This window comes from Hypanus sabinus, chromosome 20, assembly GCF_030144855.1.
Source record: "Hypanus sabinus isolate sHypSab1 chromosome 20, sHypSab1.hap1, whole genome shotgun sequence".
Classification (NCBI taxonomy): Eukaryota; Metazoa; Chordata; class Chondrichthyes; order Myliobatiformes; family Dasyatidae; genus Hypanus; species Hypanus sabinus.
Window position 1 is genome coordinate 1,782,732 of NC_082725.1, and position 24,299 is coordinate 1,807,030.

Consider the following 24,299-nt stretch of genomic DNA (forward strand, 5'->3'; position numbering starts at 1 on the left):
TCGTCCACAGCATTTTGGAGAGGGAGGGAGAGCAGCCAGATGTTTTGATACATGTTGGTACATATTGGTTACCAATGACATATGAAGAAAAAGCAAAGAGGTCTTGAAAAGAAAATTTAGAGAACTAGTTAGAAAGCTGAGAAGCAGGACCTCCAGGTCCTATGCCATGTGCCAGTGAGGGTTGAAACAGGATGGTTTGACAGATTAATGTGTGGCTGAGAAACTGGTGCAGGGCTTCAGATTCTTGAATCATTGGGATCTCTTCTGGGGGAGGTATGACCTATTCAAAGGTGATGGGCTGCATCTGAACCCAAGGGGGACAGGTCTTGTAGACAGGTCTGTTAGAGCTATTGGGGAGGGTTTAAACTATTTTTGGTGGGTGGCGGGAACTGGAGTAAGTGGACTCTGGATAGGACAGATGGTAAAAAGGCAAAGATAGCATGCTGTCAGACTATTGGGAAGAGCATGCAGGTGATAGGACAAAATTGCAGCCAGCAGGGTGAGTATCAATGCATTAGGGATGCAGAATCAAAAAGGGTAGAAAATACAGTACTCAGTGCACAAAATATAAGAAATAAGGTGAATGATCTATTGCAGTATTACAGGTTGCCATGTATGATGTTGTGGCTGAAGGAACAAGGTTGTAGTTGGGAGCTGAATGAACAAGGTTACATGTTGTATTGGAGAGACAGGAAGGTAGGCAGAGGGGGTGGTGTGGCTGGGCTGGTAAAGAATGGCATCAAATCAGTGGAAAGATGTGACATAGGATCAGAAGACGTTGAATCCTTGTTGTGGGTTTAGTTAAGAGACTGCAAGGGTAAAAGGACCCTAACGACAGTTATATGTAGGCCTCCCAACAGTAGCTGGGATGTGGACTACAGATTACAATGGGAAATAGAAAAGGTTTGTCAAAAGGGCAATGTTATGATAGTTGTGGGAGATTTCAAGATGCACACCAATTGGGAAAGTCAGGTTGGTAATGGATCTTAAGAGAGAGAGTTTGTTGAGTGCCTGTGACAAGGCTTTTTAAAGTGGTTTGTCGTTGAGTCTACTAGGGGATCAGCTATACTAGATTGGGGATTATGTAACGAACCAGAGGCGATTAGGGAGTTTAGGGTAAAACAACCTTTAGGAACCAGTGACCACAATATGATTGAGTTCAACTTGAAATTTGATAGGGAGACAGTAAAGTCTGACATAGCAGTCTTTCAGTGAAGTAAGGAAATTACAGTGATATGAGAGTGGAGTTGGTCAAAGTAAATTGGAAGGAGATGCTGCCAGCGATGACAGCAGAGCAGCAATGGCGTGAGTTTCTGGGAAAAATGAGGAAGGTATAGGATAGATGTATTCCAAAACGAAGGAAAACTCAAATGGCAAAATAGTACAACCGTGGCAGACAAGGGAAGGCAAAGTTAACATGAAAGCAAAAGAGAAGGCATACACAAAGCAAAAATTAGCGGGAATATAGAGGATTAGGAAGCTTTTAAAAACCTACAGAGAGCAACTGAAAGAATCATTAGGGGAAAGATGAAAGCATGCTGGAAAACAATATCAAAGTAGATAGTAAAAACTTTTTCAAGTATGTAAAAAATAAGAGGTGACGGTAGATTTCGAACCACTAGCAAATGAGGCTGGAGAAATAATAATGGGAACAAGAGCTGGCAGATGAACTAAATGAGTATTTTATATAAGTACTCACTGTGAAAGACACTAGCAGTGTGTCAGATGTTGAAGGTGTGGGGGAAGAGAAGCGAGTGCAGTTATTATTACATGGAAGCAGGTGCTCAAAAACCTGAAAGACTTAAGGGTATGTAAGTCACCTGGACTAGATGAACTGCACCCTAGGACTATGAAAGAGATGTGGAGGCATTAGTAATGATCTTTCAAACATCATTGGACTCTGGCATGATTGGAAAATTGCAAATGTTACTCCACTCTTTAAGAAAGGAAGAAGGTAGCAGAAAGGAAATTATAGACCAGTTAGCCTGACCTCAGTGGTTGGGAAGATGTTGGAGTCAATTGTTAAGGATGAGGTTATGGAATACTTGATGACACGGGACAAGATAGGACAAAGTCAACACGGTTTGCTTAAGGCAAAATCTTGCCCGATCTTTGAGGATCATAATAGATAAAGTGGATGTTGTATATTTGGACTTTCAGAAGGCCTTTGACAAAGTGCCATATATGAGGCTGTTTATCAATTTAAGAGCCAGTGGTATTACAGTAAAGTTACTGACATGGTTAGAGCATTGGCTGATTGGTAGGAGGCAGTGAGTGGGAAGAAAAGGATCCTTTTCTGGTTGACTGCCAGAGACTAGTGGTGTTCCGCAGGGGTTGGTGATAGGACCGTTACATTTTATGCTGTGTATCAATGATTAGATGGTGGAATAGGTGGCTTTGTTGCTAAGTTTGCAGATGATATGAGAATTGGTGGAGGAAGTGTTGAGGAAACATGCAGACTGCTGAACGACTTAGATTAGGAGACTGGACAAGGAAGTGGCAAATGAAATATAATGTTGGAAAATGCATGGCCATGCACTTTATTTGGTAGAAATAAATGTATGGCCTATTTTCTAAATTGGGAGAAAATACAAAAATCTGAGATGCAAAGGGACTTGAGTCTTTGTGCAGAACACCCTAAATGTTAACTTAAAGGTTGAGTCGGTGGTGAGAAAGGCAAATACAGTGTTAGCATTTGTTTCAAGAGCTCTACAATCCAAGACTGGGGATGTAATGCTGAGGCTTTATAAGGCACTGGTGAGGCCTCGCCTTCAGTTTTGGGCTCCTCATCTAAGAAAAAATGTGCTGGCGTTGGAGAGAGTTCAGAGGAGGTTCACAGGGATGGTTCAGGGAATGAAAGATTTATCATATGAGGAACGTTTAATAGCTCTGTGTCTGTACTTGCTAGAATTTAGAAGAATGAGAGGGTATCTCATTGAAACCTTTCAAATGTTGAAAGGCCAAGACATGGTAGATATGGAAAGGATATGAATGAATTGACTTCGTTGCTTACATCCTTCAAATACACGAGGAGTAAAAATCTTTGTCTCTGTTCAAATGTGCAATGTGTAATTATAGTATTACTATGTAATACTATGTGCAAGATAGTATTAATAAGCTGGTAAGGAAGGTGGGCTCTGTTGTGGGCACAGAACTGGAGAGTATGACATTGGTGGCAGAGCGGAGGGTACTGAGTAGGCTACGGTCAATCATGGAAAACCCTGAACATCCTCTGCACAGCACCATCCAGAGACAGAGAAGCAGCTTCAGCGGCAGATTGCTGTCAATGCAATGCTCCTCAGACAGGATGAAGAGATCATTACTCCCCAGCGCCATTCAGCTCTACAATTCAACCACCAGGGGCAAGACATGTTAAGTGCCGGGGTTAGGACTGAGGTTAAGTTACCATTCAATGCACTTCAGTAAACTATTTAAGAACTTTTTAAAAGCTATTTATTAATGCTTTTTGGGAGGGTGATTTTAGATGCATATCATATTTATACTGAGTTAAATACTGTATGTAATTAGTTTTGCTACAATAAGTGTATGGGACACTGGAAAAATGTTGAATTTCCCCTTGGGGATGAATAAAGTATCTATCTATCTAGTAATTTATAATAAATATGTACAATAGGATAGTCAGTGTAACATAGAAATACAGTTGCATCAGCATGAGTTAATCAGTCTGATGGCCTGTTGGCAGAAGCTGTCCTGGAGCCTGTTGGTCCAGGCTTTTATGCAGCAGTACTATTCCCCGGATCGTAGCAGCTGGAACAGTTTGTGGTTGGGGTGACTCGGGTCTCCAATGATCCTTCAGCCCCTTTTTACATGCCTGTCTTTGAGAATATCCTGAATAGTGGGAAGTTCACATCTACAGATGCGCTAGGCTCTCTGCACCACTCTCTGAGAGACCTGCGATTGAGGGAAATACCAGGCAGTGATGCAGGCAGTCAGAATGCTCTCAATTGTGCCCCTGTAGAAAGTTCTTAGAATTTGGGTGGCCATACCAAACTTCCTCAACTGTCTGAGGTGAAAGGTTCGCTGTTGTGCATTTCTCACCACGTAGCCAATATGTACGGAGCGTGTGATGTGTATGCCGAGGAACATAAAGCTGTTCACCCTCTCAACCCCAGATCCATTTATATATTTAGGGCTTAGCCTATCTCCTTTTGGAGCTGTGGGTGGTGGCACAGTCATTGGTATACAGAGAATTAAGGAGGGGCTTAGGACACAACCCTGAGGGGCTCCTGTGTTGAAGGTCAGAGGGGCAGAGGTGAGGGAGCCCACTCTCACCACCTGCCAGTGATCTGACAAAAAGTCAGCATCCAGCTACACAAGGCAGGGTGAAGGCCGCGGTCTCTGAGCTTCTTGTCAAGCCTGGAGGGAATTATGGTGTTGAATGCTGAACTGTAGACCAAAAACAGCATTCTCACATCAGCATCCCTCTTCTCCAGATGTGTAAGGACAGATTGTAGAGCTGTGGCTATTGCGTCATCTGTTGATTGGTTGTGTCGGTAGGCGAATTGTAGGGGGTCCAGTGTGGGTGGCAGTATGATGTAGATGTAGTCCTTGACCAGTCTTTCAAAGCATTTGCTTATTATTGAGGTGAGTGCAACAGGACTCCAGTCGCTCAGACATGTTATCTTGGTCTTTTTAGGTACAGGGACAATGGTGGATGATTTGAAGCAGGAGGGCACTCTACACTGGGAGAGGGAGAGAGTAAAAATGCCAGTAAACACACCTGCCAGTTGTGCTGAACACATCCTGAGTACTCATCGTGGGATGCTGTCCCATCCCGCAGCCTTGAGACAGCCCACCCACTGGAAACACCTGCGTACTTCGGCCTCAGAGATGAACAAGCTTGTGGTCGCATCCTCTGCAGGTCTCCTCAGGGGCTCAGTATTGGTGACATTGAATTGAGCATAAAAAAGATTTAGCTCAGCTGGGAGAGAGGCATTGATGTTGGAAACTCCATAGTGTTTAGGTTTGAAGTCTGCAATGATGTGCAGACTTGCATAAGCTGTGTGTGTTGGTGGAAAGTTGAGTCTGAATCTTGTCTCTGTATTGTTGTTTCACTGCCTTGATGACTTTGTGAAGATTGTAGCTACATTTCTTGAGCTCGTGTTTCCCATGGTGGGGGCACAGCCTCAGGTTAGAGGAATGTCCATTCCATTTAGAACAGAGATCCGGAGAAATTTTTCACCAGATGGTGGTGAACTTGTGGAATTTCTTACAACAGACAGCTGTGGAGTCGTTGGGTTATTTAAGGCAGACCTTGAAAGGTTCTCGATTGGCCATGGCATCAAAGGTTATGGGGAGAAGACTGGAGAGGGGGGCTGAGGAGCGGATAAAAAAGATCATCTATGATTGATTGGTAGAGCAGACTAGATGGGCCATATTGCCTTATTCTGTTCGTATGTCTTACAATCCAACACTAGAATCTAGTATTTTTAAATTCCACTGCTTCCATGGTGGGGTTTGAATTATTCTGCATTCCGCAGCACAGTGGTTAGCATAACTCAATTACAGTGCCAGCCACCTGGATTGAATTCCACCTCTGTCTGGAGTTTGTACATTCTTCCTGTGACTAAATGGTTTTACTCTGCGTGCTCCAGTTTCCTCTCTGGTTGCTAAGATGTACAGGTTGGTAGGTTAAATGGACAGGCAAGCTTGTTGGGCCAGAAGGGCCTGTTATTGTACTGTATTTCTAAATAACTAAAAATAAAATTGTTCGCACAAGCATCAAAGTAGTATTTCAGTAACTTAACTAGCACACTACATCATTACTGCATTACCGTTTTGCTTTGCATAAATCTGCATTGGATGTAATTTGTTCAGTGCAGTATACGTGACTTTTTAAGTTTAGACATAAAAATTAATGACTTGGAATAGGAGTCAACTGATAATAAAACTGGGGCGATGACAAATCTATAGAGATCAATTAAAATGACTACTCAGTGACACACAAAGCAAATAATAGTGTGTTTACATGTTGACAAATTACAGTTCTAAGCAATTAAAGAATTTTCCAAGGTGTGAGCATACTTTGGAATTCTCAGTGACTAACAAATACAATGGGTCATTATTTTGACCTCTGATTAAGCACGCAACTCCCTCCTAGAAATTATGTGAGAATCTCATCGGACAAGTAGAACAGAGCACCTCGGCCAGGTAGTTCATTAAAAGTATTTAAAAATTGGGTTTAGCTTAGCTAGCCTAGCAGAGTTATAGCTTTTCACTGAAGCTGTCCTTTCCAAAAGCTCCCTTCTGCAAAATGCACACAAAAGTAGGGGAGATTCAAATAAGAGAACATGAGTTGAGAGTTAGGGGGCAAAAGTTTAAGAGTAACACGAGGGGGAATTTCTTTACTCAGAGAGTGGTAGCTGTGTGGAATGAGCTTCCAGTAGAAGTGGTAGAGGCAGGTTGGGTATTGTCATTTAAGGTAAAATTGGATAGGTATATGGACAGGAAAGGAATGAAGGGTTATGGACTGAGTGCTGGTCAGTGGGACTAGGTGAGAGTAAGCGTTCGGCACAGACTAGAAGGGCCGAGATGGCCTGTTTCTGTGCTGTAATTGTTCTATGGTTATATGGTTTATAAAATGCTGGAGGAACTCAGCAGGCCAGGCGGCATTTATGGAAAAAAAGTACAGTCTATGTTTTGGGCCAAAACCCTTCAGTAGGACTGAGGGGAAAAAAACCAAGGAGTAGATTAAAAATGGTGGGGGGGGGGGGTTGAGAAATGACAGGCAATATGTGAAACTTGGAGGGGGAGGGATGAAGCAAAGAGCTAGGAAGTTGATTGGGGAAAGAGACAGAATGCCATGGACAAAAGAAAAAGGGGGGGGGAAAGGAGCACCAGAGGGAGGCAATGGGCAGGCAAGGAGATAACATGAGAGAGGGACAGGAGGATGAGAAATGGCCACTGGGAGATCCCGCTTGTTCTGGCGGACAGAGCATAGATGCTTGGTGAAGCATTCACCCAATCTCCATCAGGTCCCACTGATATACAAGAGGCCATACTGGGAGCACTGAATATAGTATATGACCCCAACCAACTCACAGGTGAAGTGTTGCCTCACCGGGAAGGACTGTTTTGGTAGTGAGGGAGGAGGGAGGAGGTGTAGAGGCAGGTGTAGTACTTGTTCTGCTTGGAAGGATAAGTGCCAAGTGGGAGGTCAATGGGGAGGGACGAATAGACAAGGGAGTCATATAGGGAGCGATCCCTGCAGAAAGTTGGGGGGGGGTGGGGGTGTTGCAGAAAAGATGCGTTTGGTGGTGGGATCCATTTGGAGGTGGTGGAGGTTTTGGAGAATTATGTGCTGGATGTGGAGGCTGGCGGAATGGTAGGTGAAGATAAAAGGGACCCTATCACAGGTAGCGTGGCAGACATGTGTGAAATGGAAATGTAAAATGCAATAGGGCTGTTTAAACAAAAACTTCATGCCATCACACCTCCAACCTAATGGTATGAACATCAATTTCTGTAATTTCTAGTAACTGCTCCCTCCCCACCATTGCCCATTCCTATTTCCTCCTCTCACCTCATCTTATCTGCTTATCACCTCCCTCTGGTGCTCCTCCCCCTTCCCTTTCTTCCATGGTCTTCTACCCTCTCCTATCAGATTTCCCCTTCTCCAGACCTTTGTCTTTCTCCAATCTACTTCCCAGCTCTTTACTTCACCCTCCCTCCCCAACCCTCCTTGTTTCACATGTCACCTACCACCTTGTACTTGCCCTCTCCCTCTGTACTTATTCTATATCTACTCTGTTGGTTCATGATTCCCTCAGCAAAGTAAGAGCCAAGATCCCATAGTAAACACAAGAGATTCTACTGATGCTGGAAATGCTGAGCAACGCACACGAGATACTGAAGGTCAGCAGGTCGGGCCACATCTATGGAAAGGAATTAACAGTCAACGTTTTGAGCCGAGACCCTTCATCAGACTCTTCCACGTTTCGGGCAAGACCCATCTTTAGGATGGATCAGTCTTGACCTGAAATATCAATTGTTCATAGTTGTGTCGCAGTTTGTAATTGATTTTCAATAAGTGAGTGATCAGTAATTGGGAGTATGGTGTGCTGTGGGAATCGGCTGTTTGGCACTGAGCTTTTGCAGAATAAGTTAATTCATCAACATGGAGTATCAATGTCTGCTGTACATGGTTGCTGTATAGCTTATTTGCACAGAGTTGCCTGTAACTGGAATTGTAGCACCCACTTGCAGGATGTTCTACCTTATCTGGCACTAGTGCAGTTATTGCATTTTTTCTTTTTTAGTTTTATACAAATCATATACATATAAGCAGAATTGGGCCATTCGACCCATTGAGCCTGCTCCACCATTCGATCATTACTGATTTCTCTCCCCCCTCATCCCCCAAAACCCCATTGGAGGGAATGGTTGAAGAAATTCTAGATTGCTCTTTCATTGTACTTTTCCCCAGCAGTGCTGTGTGTGAAAATTACATGTCCTCTCAGTGAAATTGTTTATGGATGTCTGGTAAGACTTGATCTGATGCTCCTGTCTCTATAGTAAACCCTATATTAAATCTGATTCAGTTTTGCCAAATGAGGTGACTGCTGATTTTAGGCATCAAAATTTGGCAAGGTGCTTAATTTTTCTAGTTTGAAAAGATGGTAGCACTGGTTTTAAATTAATTGTCTTTACCACATCTATGTTCCTTGAACATACTTGGTCCTGCTTTAAATTTTATTGTCATTAGCTTCAATTACACTGCTCTATCTCCAACTCCACTTTTCTTGTCTGTATCTTCTCCACTTTTATCACTGGGGATGGAGTCTCAATCGGTATCTATAATTCACAATATCAGAATCAGAATCGTTTATTATCGCCAAGTATAAGGACACATACAGGGAATTTGATGCTGGTTTCCCTGAGTGCTCTCTGTACAGAATTAAAAGCAAACAAAAACAATAGTGCAAATAATCATAAACTATATACAATGAGGTCCACCTCATTGAATGTACAGGTAGACTTGATTTATAATAGACTAAATATTCTTAATTTCTGAAAAGGTTTATGAGAGCAAGTTGGTGTTTGAAGTAACTATCAATTTATTTAATATCTGGTGTGCACCCGGAGACCAGCTAAAGCTGATCTACCTGAGTGTGAATTTGGTATGGCTTTTTCAATTGAAGACATTACCAGTAAAACTACATTTAGATAATAAAATGCTGGCTACAGGAAGACTTAATTAAGTAACAGACTAGATCCTGATTACAGAATAAAATGATTGTCTTCAGGCCTAACAGTAAATCCAATTTTCTATTTTAACAATGGGCACGCACTGTAACATAAGTATCACGTTGCTGAAACTCTTGGGAATTGTTGCTACTGCATTCTGTGTCTATACTTCTAGGCATTGTGACTCTCTGTTGCTACATTAGCACAATCCATATCCCTATTTACTAGGTATTAGCCTTCACTATTCTTTCCTCTACAACTGGATTCTAATCCATTGCACTTTCTTTAATAGACCTGTGCCACCTTCCACACCACTGCTTTCAGTGTGACTTTCTTTTACATCAGTCGAGGATTCTTCTCACTCTTATTTATAGAGAGCTCAAACTTGTCCATCTCATGGCATTATGAACTGGTGATGGGCTTCACATAGTTCTCCTCTTATACCCAATATCCCAGCATCCCAACACACAAATTTAATGCTCACACAAATTTTCAGCTCCTCCCCTTGTCACTGAACTTCTCTGCATTTTCCCTATTGTTATAAAGATGCCCTTTAGTATCAATGATCAGAGAGGCATAGTGAGAATCTATATTTACCAGCAAGTAACCTTTACTGTGTCAACTAAAAAGCACATGGGTTCACAAACTAACTACCTGTGTACACCTCCACTAGAATTCCGTGACTCTTAATGAACTGTCAATGAAAAGGTTATGTATTACCTGGAAAAGGAGTTTATACTGGCCAGGTGTCCATGGGATCCTCGTCATCAGCGATGGCTGTTCTCTGGTTGCTGAAGAGTCATCACTGTTATGTATTTTGAGCTCCTGACTCTTGTAGTGTTCCTCATTAGTTGAATTGATGGATCTCCATCCCATTGGCTCAAGGTCACCTGATCTCCCTGGATCACCTTCTTACTGGCTCTATTCCAGGACTAAAACCAATGTTCTATGGTTTCTGCCCCCCTAACCACCCCCCCAGCCTTGTTCCTTTCAGCTCTGACTAGGTGACCCAGACAATAAGTTTGTGAACCCTTTGTAATTACCTGGTTTTCTGCATTAATTGTTCATAAAATATGGTCTGATTTTCATCCAAGTCACTATAATAGGCAAATACAATATGCATAAACTAATAACACACAAACAGTTGTACTTCTTTTTGTCAGCACAGAGTACACCATTTAAACAATCACAGTCAAAAAAGTATGTGACTCTCTAGGTAACATCTTCTACAAAAACTATTTGGAGTCAGGTATTCCAAGCAGTGAGATGAGATTGGAGGTGTGGGTTGTAGAAGTCTCCTGCCCTATTTAAATAAAAGACAGCAAAGTCAGGTTACTGACAGGGCCTGCTGTTCTCAAGAAAGATCTGTTTATGTGAACCATGCCTCGATCAAAACAACTTACTGAGAACCTTAGAAGAAGAATTGTAGAGATGCACGAAGCTAGAAAAGGCTACAAAAACTTTGTTAAAGACCCTAGTGTTCATCAGTCCACAGTAAGAGAAATGGTCTACAAAAAGAGGAAATTCAGTACTGTTGCTGTTCTCCCTAGAGGTGGGCATCTTGCAAAGATCACATCCAGAACACAATGTGCACTGCTAAAGGATGTGAAAAAGAACACAAGGGTAACAGCAAAAGACCTGCAGAGGTCTTCAGAACTTGTTAAAGTCTCTGTTCGTGTGTCCTCCAAAAGAAAAACACTGAACAAGGATACTGTTCATGGAAGGACACCTCAAAGAAACCACTGGTCTCCAAAAAAACATTGCTGCACGTCTCAAATTTGCAAAAGTTCACCTGGATATTTTACATTGTTTCTGGGTCAATGTTCTGGGGACAGATGAGGCAAAAGTTGAACTTTTTGGCAGAATGCTTGGTGGAAAAAGGGCACTGCGTACCAATACCAAAACTTCATCCCAGCTGTGAAGCATGGTGGAAGGAATGTCAGGGCCTGGACAGCTTGCAGTCATTGAGAGAACAATGAATTCAAAATTGTATCAAGACATGTTACAGGAGAATGTCAGGGTAGCCATCCGTCACCTGAAGCTTAATAGAAGTTGAATGATGCAACAAGATAAAGATCAGAAACAGAAGAGTAATTCAATAACAGAATGGATTAAACAGAAGAAAATTTGTGTTTTGGAATGGCCAATTCAGAGACCAGACTTTAACCCAATTGAGATGCTGTGGCATGACCTGAAGAAGGTTGTCCATGCAAAGCATTCCAGAAATATTGGTGAATTGAAACAGTTTTGTATGGAGGAATGGTCTAAAATTTCTCACCATTGTGTAAGTCTGATCAGCAGCTACAGGAAACTTTTACAACTAAAGGAGGTTCTACCAGTTATTAAATACACGGGTTCACATACTTTCTCCAGCCTGGAATGTGAATGATTAAATAATATGTTCAATAAATACAAGTAAAGTATAATTGTGTATTATTAGTTTAGGCAGATTGTGTTTGTCTCTTATTGTGACTTAGATGAAGATCAGACCACATTTTATGAGTAATGCTGAAAACCAGGTAATTGTAAAGGGTTCACAAACTTTTTCTTGCAACTGCATATCCATATTAAATACAGTCGGCCCTCCTTATCTGCGAGGGACCCCTCAGATACCAAAAACGCGGATGCTCAAGTCCCTTATTTTTAACTGACATGTGGCTGTTGTGTTTTACTATTTATTGTTATGGTTATTATTTAGTGTTGCGTTAGTTATGTTATTGCACTGCTCCTGGGAAAGACTGTCTCATTCCGCCCTGCAGAGCTGATGTACGGTTAGATGACAATAAAGTTTTTGAATCTTGAATCTTAACCTGTGTCAGTGCGGGTGGACTTTAGGACCCGGGGTAGCTCCAGTCCTTATTTAACCTGTCTCAGTGCCAGTGGATTTTAGGACTCAGGGCAGCACAGGACCCGCTGCCTGCAGTGTTACTGCTCCGTTGACGGAAAGTGATCATGATTGAAAATAAAGTGGAAATAATAAAGCGATCGGAAAGAGCTGAAACGCCATAGGTCATTGGAAAAGCGTTAGTCGGTCAACGATCTGGGACAATTTTAAAGGACAAACGTTTGCTGGAGAGAGAAATTCCGTTTTTTTAAATCCCGATCAGCGGTAACCTACACACATTCTCCCGTATACTTTAAATCATCTCTAGATTACTTATAATACCTAATACAATGTAAATACTATGTAAATAGTTGTTATACTGTATTGTTTAGGGAATAATGACAAAGAAAAAAAGTCTGTATATGTTCCGTACAGATGCAACCATCGTAGCTATTTTGGGAATGCTGATGCCACCTCGATGGAGAGTGGATAGGGGAGAACCAGTGGATGTGGTATATTTGGATTTTCAAAAGGCTTTTGACAGAGTCCCACACAGGAGATTAGTGTGCAAATTTAAAGCACACGGTATTGGGGGTCTGGTATTGATGTGGATAGAGAATTGGTTGGCAGACAGGAAGCAAAGAGTGGGAATAAACGGGACCTTTTCAGAATGGCAGGCAGTGACTAGTGGGGTACCGCAAGGCTCAGTGCTGGGACCCCAGTTGTTTACAATATATATTAATAATTTAGACGAGGGAATTAAATGCAGCATCTCCAAGTATGCGGATGACACAAAGCTGGGTGGCAGTGTTAGCTGTGAGGAGGATGCTAAGAGGATGCAGGGTGACTTGGATAGGTTAGGTGAGTGGGCAAATTCATGGCAGATGCAATTTAATGTGGATAAATGTGAGGTTATCCACTTTGGTAGCAAGAACAGGAAAACAGATTATTATCTGAATGGTGGCAGATTAGGAAAAGGGGAGATGCAACGAGACCTGGGTGTCATTGTACACTGGTCATTGAAGGTGGGCATGCAGGTACAGCAGGCGGTGAAAAAGGCAAATGGTACGTTGGCATTCATAGCAAAAGGATTCGAGTACAGGAGCAGGGAGGTTCTACTGCAGTTGTACAAGGCCTTGGTGAGACCGCACCTGGAGTATTGTGTGCAGTTTTGGGCCCCTAATCTGAGGAAAGACATTCTTGCCATAGAGGGAGTACAAAGAAGGTTCACCGGATTGATTCCTGGGATGGCAGGACTTACATATGAAGAAAGACTGGATCAACTAGGCTTATACTCGCTGGAATTTAGAAGATTGAGGGGGGATCTTATTGAAACGTATAAAATTCTAAAAGGATTGGACAGGCTAGATTCAGGAAGATTGTTCCCGATGTTGGGGATATCCAGAACAAGGGGTCACAGTTTAAGGATAAAGGGGAAGCCTTTTAGGACTGAGATGAGGAAAAACTTCTTCACACAGAGAGTGGTGAATCTGTGGAATTCTCTGCCACAGGAAACAGTTGAGGCCGGTTCATTGGCTATATTTAAGAGGGAATTAGATATGGCCCTTGTGGCTAAAGGGATCAGTGGGTATGGAGAGAAAGCAGGTACAGGGTTCTGAGTTGGATGATCAGCCATGATCATACTGAATGGCGGTGCAGGCTCGAAGGGCCGAATGGCCTATTCCTGCACCTATTTTATATGTTTCTATGATCCTGATTCTCCTGTGATCTTTAAGTTCTTGAGGTTTTAGTGCTTTACATAGCCAGCCAGCCAGCCATCCCTAGCACTAACACTTCCACGAATTGCAGCTTCTTTCTGCTTTATTGTGCGAATGCTGGATTCGTTCTTACCGACCTTATGGCCCACTTTGGAATGCGACATGCCACTTTTCAAAAGATCTAATATTTCTAATTACTTGGTGAGAGATAGCACTTTACGCTCCCTCTTAGCCTTTGAGGAATTGCTTTGACTGCGTAATTGCTTTTTAGGACCCATTTTTTCCACAGAAACAAAGTAGCGAACAACTGATATGCAGGGTGAACAATGCTTGGACAGCAAGTGCTGGAGGGAGAACTTCGAGGTTTTTCTGATTCGCGGTTGGTTGAATTTGCCCATGCGGAACTCACGGATAAGGAGGGCTGACTGTAGTTAAGTTAAAAATAGTGGTGCAAAAACAGAAATAATTTTTTAAAAAAGTGAGATAGTGTTCATGGTTTCAATGTCCATTTAGAAATTGGATGGCAGCGGGGAAGGTGCTGTTTCTGAATCATGAGTGTGTGCCTTCAGGCTCCTGTATCTCCTTCCTGATGGTAACAATGAGAAGAGAGCATACCCTAGGTGATGGGGGTCCTTAATAATGAATGCTGCCTCTCTGAGGCACTGCTCTTTGAAGATGCCTTGGATACTAAGGAGGCCAGTACCTGTGATGGAGCTGACTAATTTTAAATGTTTCTGTAGCTTATTTGATGCTATGCAGCAGTCCATTTACCAGGCAGTAATGCAGCCTGTCAGATTGGGCAGATCGAGTTTGCGGGTTGATGCTCTTTTGTGCTGTATTATTTACTTGCGTGAGGGAGAGGTTGTTTGGGGGGCGATTGATGTTTTAGTTATTTGTGTGGGGGGGGTCAATGTTCTTGCTCTGTTTTGTGTGGGAGAGAGGGTTTAGGGGTTGATGATAGGGAAGCAGTTTGTTTTTGTGGGGGGGTTGGTTTGATATTTCTGAATGACTTTCATGTTCTTTCATTGTTTCGTGGCTGTCTGGAGAAGACAAATTTCAGAGTTGTATACAGTTGATAATAAATGAACCCTTGAACCTTTGTTCTTCAGGGTAGATCTCTAGAAGTTTTAGTGTTTTAGGTGACAAAACCAAATCTTCTCAAACTCCTAATGAAATGTAACCGCTGTCTTGCTTTCTTTATAGCTGCATTGATATGTTGGAATCAGGTTAGGTCCTCTGAGATCTTGTCACCCAGGAAGTTGAAATTATTTGCTCTCTCTACTTCTGATCCCCCCCTATGAGGATTGGTTTGTGTTCCCTCATTTTACCCTTCCAATCAGCTCTTTTGTCTTACTGACGTTGAGTGCAAGGTTGTTGCTGCGACACCACTCCACTAGCTAGAGTATCTCACTCCAGTATGCCCTCTTATTTCCATTTGAGATTCTGCAAATTTATAGATGGCATTTGAGCTGTGTCTAGCCATACAATCATGGGTGAGAGAGAGTACAGCAGTGGGCTAAGCACACATCCCTGAGGGGTGCCTGTGTTGATTGTCAGTGTGGAGGAGCTGATCTTCCGGTTGGGAAGTTGAGGATCCAATTATAGAGGCCCAGGTTCTGTTGCTTTTTGATCAAGACTGTAGGAATGATGGTGGTAAATGAACAGCATCCTAACATAGTTTCTGTTCTCCCCATGACCAGGTGGGTTTCCTGTGGATGCTCCAATTTCCTCCTACAGTCTAAAGACAGACAAGTTAGTAGGTTAGTTGACCACATGGGTGTGTAATTGGGTGGTGAGGGCTTGTTACTGTGCTGTATCTCTAAATTAAACATAACCACTGTCTTATTATTTTAAGACAGATGTTGTAAGATTCTCCTGTTCTTTACAGCTTCTGCCCAACTAATTCCTTTTATTTGTCAAACCACCATCTCCTTTCATTGTCAAAACTGTGGCTTTTTAAAATATGTATACAGTAGATTTGAGAAATAAATATGGTTAGCATCTCTTATTTTCTTCCAATAAGCCATGTGCAATGTAATAACTAAATTGTACAATAAAATTAGTGAGTCACTTGAACTGCATACAGTGCAGCATGAGTAACATCAGCATATATACATTCCAGGGAGGTACTTGAGGTCACCCTTAGCGATGTGAGAGATTTGATTTCTGTGTAGACAGTAATATGTTGCAGCCTTGGATTAAGATGCGAATTTTGTTGCTTATGCTTTATATTTTAATTATTTTCCATGTCAGTGGATCTGTTTTGTTTAATTCTTGAGATAAAGTATTCTTAAATGAAAATCTGGAGGTTAAAAGAACTTGTAGTCTTTAGGCTGAAGCTTTAAGGCATGTAGGCGTGTGTGGGAGAATGAATTTTATTAACTGGAATAAGCAAATATTTCCAGAGACTAGATTATCCCTTTCCAAGTGAAACATTGTATTAGGTCCATTTTGAAGTTATTTGGACTACTATTTGGTTGAATGTGGGGCATTAGTTCTGGATTTATTTGAAGTTGTGGGCTTATGTATTTAAATGCCAAAACCACTGAAATACCAGTTACAAAGAACCATGTTGTGAGCAGTTTGTATCTGTTACATCTTCATGTTTTAATCTATTTTTCACCTCTCCCCATGCTTTTTTTCTTTCAGTAGGAAGGAACTGCTACCTAAAGAAAAATATAGCTGGGTCATAATATGAACAGTCCAGTTAATTTTGGATGATTGAAAGGGGCTTGGATCAGCAAATGAATGAAGGTAAAATGAAATGTCCAAGAACGCATAATGTAATTAGAATTCCACTTTGACCAAATGATGCATTTTAGTGTTTGCTTCCTTTCCTGCTTTACCGATAAATCTGTATCCTAGTTCTACACTTAAAGCTCTAGTTCAGATAATGGCTGCAGCTTTAACCGTCGGATAACCAATAGTGATAGGATACAGTGAACCCTATCCATATTTAATAAATGCAGTGTGCAGAACAAGTCGCATTCTAACAGCATATTAACTATTTCAAGTGGTTGTTGCAATGCTCTTTATTGGTTGCTTGGGTAACCTGCAATTTTAATGCTGTTTGGGGGAGAGGGGGAAGAATAAGCATGATGTACATAAACATTATGAATTAGGAACAGAATGCTACAGCAGGGAAATAAAGCTCAAGCCCATTGTTCTCAGGAAGCTGATACATAATGCTTTCATCCAAAAAATTAGACCAATTAAAATGGAGATTTTCCTTTGACATTTTAAAAATAGCTAGAAAAAGCTGTAACATTTCTTTTCAGGGTTACACTCAGTAAAGTTGCTGTTTACAGCTATATTCAAGATTATTCTGAAATAATATTTAAGCAGTTGGAGCAGAAATAATTTGGGCTTTGAATGAAGTATCTCCTCAGTGTAGAAGATTAACATTTTTTGAAGGGACAGCAGAGGACATTGACACTCTACTGCATCTAACTGAATCGATTGCTACAATCACTGGTCACCCAAAATGGGAATATTCAATTCCCCAGCATCAATGTTACCCGAGTTCAGTTTGTTTTAAAACTGTTGCCATTGATAGTTGAAGCAGGTTATGTAACAGAAGAAACAACTACCTTTACAGATAGGCAACACGAGTGAATCTGCAGATGTTGGAAATAAATAAAAACACAAAATGCTGGCAGAACTCAGCAGGCCAGGCAGCATCTATGGGAGGAGGTAATAACGATGTTTTGGGCCGAAACCCTTCATCAGGAGTGAAGTAACATGGGATGGTTGAGGGGGGATAAGAAGTGGGGGGAGGGATATAGTAGAGAGCTGGGAAGAGATAGGCTGGAGGGAAATGGGCTAGGGAGAAGGTGGAGAATTATGGAAAATAAAAGAGAAAGAAAGGTAGGGCTGGGGGGGGAAAGAAAGAGAAAGAGAACCAGACTAAAATAATAGGGATGGGGGGCAGGGGTATCAACGGAGGTCAGTGAGTTGGATGTTCATGCCGGCAGGACGGAGGCTACCTAGGTGGGAGATGAGGTATAGTTTAGCTTTTGCCAAATAATTTTCGGCATTATGTGTGCTGGCTTAATTCCACCATTTCAGGGCTGAGGGTTTAAAATTGTGTTAACATAGGGTATCTAATTATAAGGGAGGCCTTTCATTATAGACCATAAGACACTGGGGTAGAATTTGGCCATTTGGCCCGTCGAGTCAGCTCTGCCATTTCATCATGGCTGACCCACTTCCCTCTCAACTTAATTCTTCTGCTTCCTCCTTGTAACCCTTCATGCTCTGACTGATCAAGAATTTATCAATCTCTGCCTTAAATATACTCAGTGGCCTGGCCTCCACACTGTTTTGTGGCAACAAATTCAACAGGTTCATCACCCTCTGGCTAAAGAAATTCCTCCTCATCTCCGTTCTAAATGGACGTCCCTCTATATTGAGGCAGTGTCCTCTGGTCCTAGACTCTGCCAATATAGGAAACATCCTCTCCACATTCATTCAATCGAGGCCTTTCAACATTCAATAAGTGTCAATGAGATTTGCTTCCCTGCCACCATTCTCTAAATTCCAGCAAGTATAGGCCTAGAGCCATCAAATGATCCTCACATGATAAGCCTTTCAATCTCAGAATCAGTTTTATCATTTTTGTGAACCTCCTTTGAACCCCCCCCCATGTCAGATAAAGGGCCCAAAACTGCTCATAGTACTCCAAATGAGCCCTCACAAGTGCCTTTTGAAGTCTCGACATTACATCCTTGCTTTTATATTCTAGACCTCTTGAAATGATTGCCAACATTGCATTTGCCTTCCACGCCAACTAACTCAAACTACAAAAATTCAAATTTTTGAATTTTTTTCCCTTTTAGTCTTTTAGACAGATTAGCAGAATGGGCAAAGAAGTGGCAGATGGAATAGTGTCAGTAAATGTATGGTCTATGCTTTTATTCTTACTACCGAAGTGCATGATCATACACTTTCTGACACTATACATCTGCCACTTCTTTGCCCATTCTGCTAATCTGTCTAAAGTTCTCCTGCATGCTCCCTGTTTCCTCAACTCTACCTACTCCTCCACTTATCTTTATATCATCTGCAAACTTGGCCATCAGTTCAATCATCCAAATCTTTGGCATACATATAATGTAAAAAGAAGCAGCCCTGCCCAATACCTGTAGAACACCACTAGTTACTGGCAGCCAATCAGAAAAGGCTCCCTTTATTCCCACTGGCTGCCTCCTGCCAATCAGCCAATGCTCTATCCATGCTAATAGCTTTATTGTAATAGCATGGACTCTTAACTTGCTAAGCAGTCTCATGTGTGGCATTTTGTCAAATGCCTTTTGAAAATCCAAGTACACAACATCCACCAATTCTCCTTCATCTATCTTGCTTGTTATTTTCTCAAATCATTCCAACAGATTTGCCAGGCAAGATTTTCCTTTAAGGAAACCATGTTGACTATGGCCTATTTTATCACATGCCTCAAGTTACCCCAAAATCACATCCTTAACAATCGACTTAAACATCTTCCCTACCACTGAAGCCAGGCTAACTGGTCTATCATGTACCACCTTCTGCCTCCCTCCCCTTTTGAAGGGTGGAGTGATTCCTTTGGAACCATGCCAAAATCAATTGTTTCTTGAAAGTATTATTACTAATGCATCCTCAGTCCCTTCATCTACCTCTTTTAGAACCCTGGGGTGTTATCCCAGTGATTTATCTACCTTCAGACCTTTTGGTTTCCCAAGCATCTTCTCCCTAGTAACAGCAGCTACACTCACTTCTATCCCCTGACACTCTCGTACAACTGGCATACTGCTAGTGTCTTCCACTGTGAAGACTGATACAAAATACTAATTCAGTTCAGTCAGCATTTCCTTGACCATCATTACTACCTCACCAGCATAATTTTCCAGGAGTCCAATACTACTCTGGCCTTTCTTTTACTCTTTATATCCTGAAAAAAGTTTGGTATCCTAGTTGATAATTATTGGCTTGCTTACTTTCATATTTCATCCTTTTCCTCCTTATGATTTTTTAATTGCCTTTTGCTGGTTTTTAAAAAGCTCAATCCTCTAGCTTCTCACTAATTTTTGATCTATTATATGTCTTCTCATTTGCTTTTATGCTGGCTTTGACTTTCAACATCAGCACAGTTGTGTCATCCTGCTTTTAAAATACTATACAAGCTGGGTTTTTTTTGCTTACCTGAAGCCAGTTGCTACAGGCAAACTAATTCCAGAATATATGATGATATTAAGATCCTATTGCAATTAAATGTTATAGCAATCAAAATTCCACCTGATTTTCATTGTCCAGTAAGACTTGATGACATAAGAACATAAGAAATAAGAGCAAGAGTAGGCCAACTGGTCTGCCATTCAATAAGATCATGGCTGATCTGACCATGGACTCATCTCCACTTACCTGCCTTTTCCCCATAACCCTTAATTCCCCTGTCTTAAATATATTTATGGAGGTGGTCTCCACTGCTTCATTGGGCAAAGAAATTCCACAAATTAACCACTCTCTGGAAAAAGCAGTTCCTCCTCATCTCTATCCTAAATCTATTCCCCAAATCTTGAGTCTATATCCCTTAGTTCAAGTCTCACTTACCAATTGAAACAACTTTTCTGCCTCTATCTTATCTATCCCTTTCATAATTTTATATGTTTCTATAAGATCTCCTCTCATTCTTCTGAATTCCAGTGAGTTCAGGCCCAAGTGACTCAATCTCTCCTCGTAGTCTAATCCCCTTAGTATATCCTTCCTATTTTATGTGCCACAGTCCCAAGGAGACACCTTATTCCCTGAAGGGAGAGAGGTTAAGTGAGCAGGGGAATCAGCATATTTGCATGCCACAGTCCTGAGGAGACATTGGAATGTGTGTAATTAGGTAATTAGCAAGATCCAATAAAAAGAAATTGGGTTTAAATGGAGTGGCCATTGTGGGAACAGTCATTGTGTGAGTGAGCCAGTGTTGGAGTGGGGAGCTGAGGCTTCAGTGAGGAGAGGCTAGGCTGCAGGTATATATTTTTTTCATTATTTATTCCTTTTTTCCTTATTTCACATTTAGAGCAGTGGGTGTGCCAGGCAGAATAGTGGAATGCACCTCTTGCAGGATGTGGGAGGGTAGGAAAACCCCCAGTGTCCCTAACCTGCAAGAAGTGCATTTAGCTGCTGCTTCTAACAGACCATGTTATGGAGTTGGAGGTGGAACTGAATGAACTTCAGATCATTCAGGAGATTGAGGGGTTGATAGACAAGACATATAGGGAGGTATTTACGCCTAAGCTGTAGGACACAGGTAACTGAGTGACCGTTAGGTGGAAGAAAGAGGATATGTAGCCAGTGCAGGCTACCCCTGTGACTGTTCCCCCTCAACAATAGATATACCGCTTTGGATACTGTTGGAGGAAATGACATAGCAGAGGAAAGTCACAGCAGTGTGCCATGGAGTCTGACTCTGCGACTCAGAAGGGAAGGGGTGGGGAAGTGGAAGAGACTAATTGTAGTGATGGGGGATTTGTTGGTTAGAGGTACAGAAAGGAGGTTCTTTGAACGAAAATGAGATTCCGCATGGTTTGTTGCCTCCTGGGTGCCAGGGTCAGGAGCATCTCAGATCAAGTCCTCAGTATTCTTAAGTAGGAGGGTGAGCAGTCAGAGGTCGTAGCCCATATCAGTACCAATGACATGGATCCGATGTTTGTCGAGGTCCGCAAAGTGAATTTAAGGAGTTCGGTACTAATTAAAAGGACAAAGCATCCAGATAGTGATCTCAGTATTGCTACCCATGCCACATGCTAGTGAGGCCAGAAATAGGAAGATCACACAATTTAACAAGTAGCTAAAGAATTGGTGCAGGAGGCAGGGCTTCAGATTTTTGGATCATTGGGCTCTCTTCCAGGGAAGGTTGGGCATGTACAGAAGGGATGGTTTGCACTTGAACTGTAGGGTGACTAATCCTAGCAGCCAGTTCTGTTGGTGCTGCATGGGATGGCAGATTTAAACTAGACTTGCAGGGGGATGGGAACCAGAGAGCCGAAACAAAGAGTGGAGTGTTTGTGGAGAAAGATGTTAAGGCTACATACAAAATCAGGAATCAAAAGGATGAGGATGGTGGAGCTAATGCTCTGAGCTATATGAATAACTGAACAACATTAGCTATCCTCCAATTCTCCAGAACCTGAACCTTGGATAAGGATGGTTTCAATATCTCTGCTAGGACCCTGCTATGTTTCCACAGCATCCTTAGAAACACCTTTGCAGGCCCTGGGAATTTATTCACCCTAACTTGCCTCAAGACAGCAAACATCTCCTCCTCTTTTATGTCTCTGTCTAAATGTGCAATTTATAGTAATTTGTAATAAATATATGTACAACAGGACAGTCAATATAGCATAGAAATACAATTGTATCAGTATGAATTAAGCAGTCTGATGGCCTGGTGGAAGAAGTTGTCCTGGAGCCTGTTGGTCCTGGGTTTTATGCTGCGATACCCTTTCCTGGATGGTAGCCCCTGGAACAGTTTGTGGCTGGGATGACTTGGGTCCCCAATGATCCTTTGGGCCCTTTTTATCATGTTAATGTGCTATCATGTTTGCTGTTGTGTGCTGGGGCAGTAGGCTGAGGGTAGTAGACGCCAACAGAATCAACAAACTCATTTGTAAGGCCAGTGATGTTGTGGGGGTGGAACTGGACTCTCTGATGGTGGTGTCTGAAAAGAGGATGCTGTCCAAGTTGCATGCCATCTTGGACAGTGACTCCCATCCACTCCATAATGTTCTGGTTAGGCACAGGAGTACATTCAGTCAGAGACTCATTCCACCGAGATGTAACACTGAGCGTCATAGGAAGTCATTCCTGCCTGTGGCCATCAAACTTTACAACTCCTCCCTCGGAGGGTCAGACACCCAGAGCCAATAGGCTGATCCTGGACTTATTTCCACTTGGCATAATTAACTTATTATTATTATTTATGGTTTTATATTGCTGTATTTCTACCTATTCTTGGTTGGTGCGACTGTAACGAAACCCAATTTCCCTCGAGATCAATAAAGTATGTCTGTCTGTCTGTCTTATGCACTTGTCTCTGTAACTGTCTTGAATCATGGGAAGTTCAAATGCGCTGGGCTGTCTGCAGAGTCCTGTGATTGAGAGAGGTACATTTCCCATACCAGGCAGTGATGCAACCAGTCAGGATGCTCTCAATTGTGCCCCTGTAGAAAGTCTTGAGGATTTGGGGACCCATATCAAACTTCTTTAACTGCCTGAGGTGAAAGAGGCACTGTTGTGCTTTTTTCACCACACAGCTGATACGTACAGACAAAGTGAGATTCTCGGTGATATGTATGTGGAGGAACTTAAAGCTGTTCATCCTCAAATCCAGATCAATTAATGTCAATAGGGGTTAGCTTGTCTCAATTTCTGCTGTAGTCCACAACCTGCTCCTTTGTTTTTGCGACATTGAGGGAGAGGTTGTTTATTTGATACCACTGTGTCAGAGTGAAGACTTTTTCTGTCTCGTTATTATTTGAGATAAGGCCAATCAAATTAGTAATGTCAGCAAATTTAATTAGCACATTGGAGCTGTGGGTGGCGTCACAGCCATGGGTATCCAGAGAGTAAAGGAGGGTCTACAGCCCTGGGGGCTCCTGTGTTGAGGATCTAGCTACATAAGGCAGGGTGAAGGCTGAGGTCTCTGATCTTCTTGTCAAGCCTGGAGGGAATTACAGTGTTGAATGCTGAACTGTAGTCCATGAACAGCATTCTCACATCAGCATTCTTCCTCTCCAGATATGCAAGGATGGTGTGTGGAGCTGTGGCTATTGCGCCATCTGCTGATCGGTTGTGTTGGTAGGTGGTCCAGTGTGAGTGGTAGCATGCTGCTGATGTAGTCCTTGACCAGCCTCTCAAAGCATTTGCTGATTATTGAGGTGAATGCGACGGGACGCCAGTCACCTTGGTCTTTTTCGGTCAGGGACAATGGTGGATGATTTGAAGCAGGAGGGGGAGAGGGAGAGAGTGAAAATATTTGTAGACACATTTGCCAATTGTGCCACACACATCCTGAGCCCTGGGATGACACCTGGTCCCACAGCCTTGTGACTGTCCACTCATTGGAAATGTCTGCATACTTAAGGCTCAGAGGTCACTAAGGTCACTTTGGCGGCTTTCTTTGGGGGCTCAGTGTTGGTGATATCAAACCAAGTGTAAAAAAGGTATAGCTCATCTTGGAGAGAGGCAGCAATGTTGGCAGCACTACTGTGCTTAGCTCTGAAGTCTGCAATGATTTGCAGGCCTTACCATAAGCTGTGTGTGTTGTTGGTGGAGAGTTATGTCTGGATCTTGTCCCAGTATTATAATTTTGCTGCCTTGATGTCTTTACATAGATCATGACTGCATTTCTTGAGCTCCTGCTGACTCCCTGCAATGTACATTCTGTGTCACACACTAAGTGCTGCATGCACGGAACCGTTGATCCAGGGTTTCTGGTTTGGATAGACACTGACTGATTTCTGGGGGGCAACATTTTCGATACACTTCTGGATGAAACTCGTGACCTCATCCGTGAACTC

General features: G+C 42.2%; 1 protein-coding gene across 8 annotated transcripts in view; it reads left to right on the forward strand.

The window, feature by feature from the left end:
• LOC132378224 (protein PALS2-like) overlaps positions 1-24,299 on the forward strand; it is a 187,727-nt gene that overhangs the window by 76,805 nt on the left and 86,623 nt on the right. For 2 of the 8 annotated variants that reach the window (XM_059944941.1, XM_059944942.1), the window contains exons 2-3: positions 15,450-15,509; positions 16,399-16,503. The exons of 2 other annotated variants lie outside the window; for them this stretch is intronic. In XM_059944941.1, the coding sequence (XP_059800924.1) occupies positions 16,467-16,503 (37 nt within the window). In that variant the 5' untranslated portion in view covers positions 15,450-15,509; positions 16,399-16,466. The remainder of the gene's footprint in view (positions 1-15,449; positions 15,510-16,398; positions 16,504-24,299) is intronic. 4 more of the 8 variants (XM_059944939.1, XM_059944944.1, XM_059944943.1 and 1 more) reach the window with 3 other exon arrangements.